Raw genomic sequence first — 1,378 nt, forward strand, 5'->3', positions numbered from 1 at the left:
CTTTTTTAGACAAAACCACAGATAAGGTACACACAATAATAAACAATATGCAAATAAATTAAAAAATAACAAGGTAGTGTTATAAAACAAAATCAAATCAAGGTGCCATATAAATCAAGGTAAAATATATATAAAAAATATAATAATTTTGCTTTGATTTTTCTTTTGAACTTATCAATTGTTTAAAATCCCATAAAGATGTCAAAGTGGACAGCTTCAGGTCTTTGATAAAGAATAATTTACTTAATAAATATTTAATCAATAAATCTATAGCTTATTTTAAATGATCTAATACAAATAAAGTATACTTAAAAAGAGAAGCGTTACACATATATGGTGGAATATATTTGGAAAAACAACTTTGTGAAGAGATTTCATCACATTTTTGTGAATTTTCAGTTACATATCCAGTCCACACTCCAGTCCTGGAGGTGGCGCTAAAGAGTTAACACTTATGTCTTTTTAAACGAAGAAGAAGAAGCAGGCAAAAAAAAAAAAAAAAACCCGAAGAAGAAGCACACTTGACGAGTATGGAGACTTGCTGTAATTGAGACATTTTGACCTTCTCTATACTTTTAGCTTTGTTTCAGTGAGTATATTTTACCTTTTACCCGCTCTGGTAATATTTATGAATGTCGAAGTTTTCTGAGCTGTTCTCAAGTCTTATTGTTGTTTTTGTGGTGATACTGTACCGCTAGCTTCTGGTTGGTCATTTTGAAGGATATGATCTGAATACTGATTGTCGGATAAAAAGTGTTTAAAAGCTCGTTTTTATAATTATGTTGCTCCAAATACTTGTCCTTCATATATGACTTTAAATACACTTTATATTTTATTTCCTCCTGCAGTACAGTTCTGCAGGATGTCAGTCAAAAAAGCATCAGTCCATGCCCAGTGGATTCTGGGCAAAGTCATCGGGACCAAAATGTACAAAACGGCCAAAGTGAGAGTTACCAGACTGGTGTTGGATCCTTACCTGCTCAAGGTGAACCTTTAACAACTCATCCATGGCTGATACATGTATGTTGTGTTGTTTATTTGTCATATGCAGGATAACACAAGGTCAACAATGCAAAGAAATGTTCAGGATGAGAAGAACTGATTTGACTAGCTAAAAACAAAGAAAAACTAAAACATGCTATAAGGATACAAAATAAAGTACCAAAGAAAAAGAAATATATTTACAAGGTCCAAAAGAAAAACAGTAAACAACAACATGATAAAATATAACTGTGCAAGTTAGATGAATTTGCATAAATAAGTATTTCACATGTAGTAATATTAGCTTAAATGCACATCAAAAAAGGTTGAATCATGTCATCTGGACTTCGTTTTTTTGTTAAAAAGAAACGTTTCGCCCCTCATCCAAGAGGCTTCG

At 31.9% G+C, this 1,378-nt stretch overlaps 1 protein-coding gene across 2 annotated transcripts in view; it reads left to right on the forward strand.

Moving 5' to 3' along the window:
- Positions 1-486: 486 nt before the first annotated feature.
- The window catches only part of mrps17 (mitochondrial ribosomal protein S17), a 2,435-nt gene continuing 1,543 nt past the window's right edge, over positions 487-1,378 (forward strand). Inside the window, exons 1-2 of one of the 2 annotated variants that reach the window (XM_037687345.1) lie at positions 487-589; positions 849-985. In XM_037687345.1, coding sequence (XP_037543273.1) covers positions 863-985 — 123 coding nt within the window. In that variant the 5' untranslated portion in view covers positions 487-589; positions 849-862. The remainder of the gene's footprint in view (positions 590-848; positions 986-1,378) is intronic. The other variant, XM_037687344.1, reaches the window with a different exon arrangement.

Source organism: Nematolebias whitei, chromosome 14, assembly GCF_014905685.2.
Source record: "Nematolebias whitei isolate Nwh7 chromosome 14, NemWhi1, whole genome shotgun sequence".
NCBI lineage: Eukaryota > Metazoa > Chordata > Actinopteri > Cyprinodontiformes > Rivulidae > Nematolebias > Nematolebias whitei.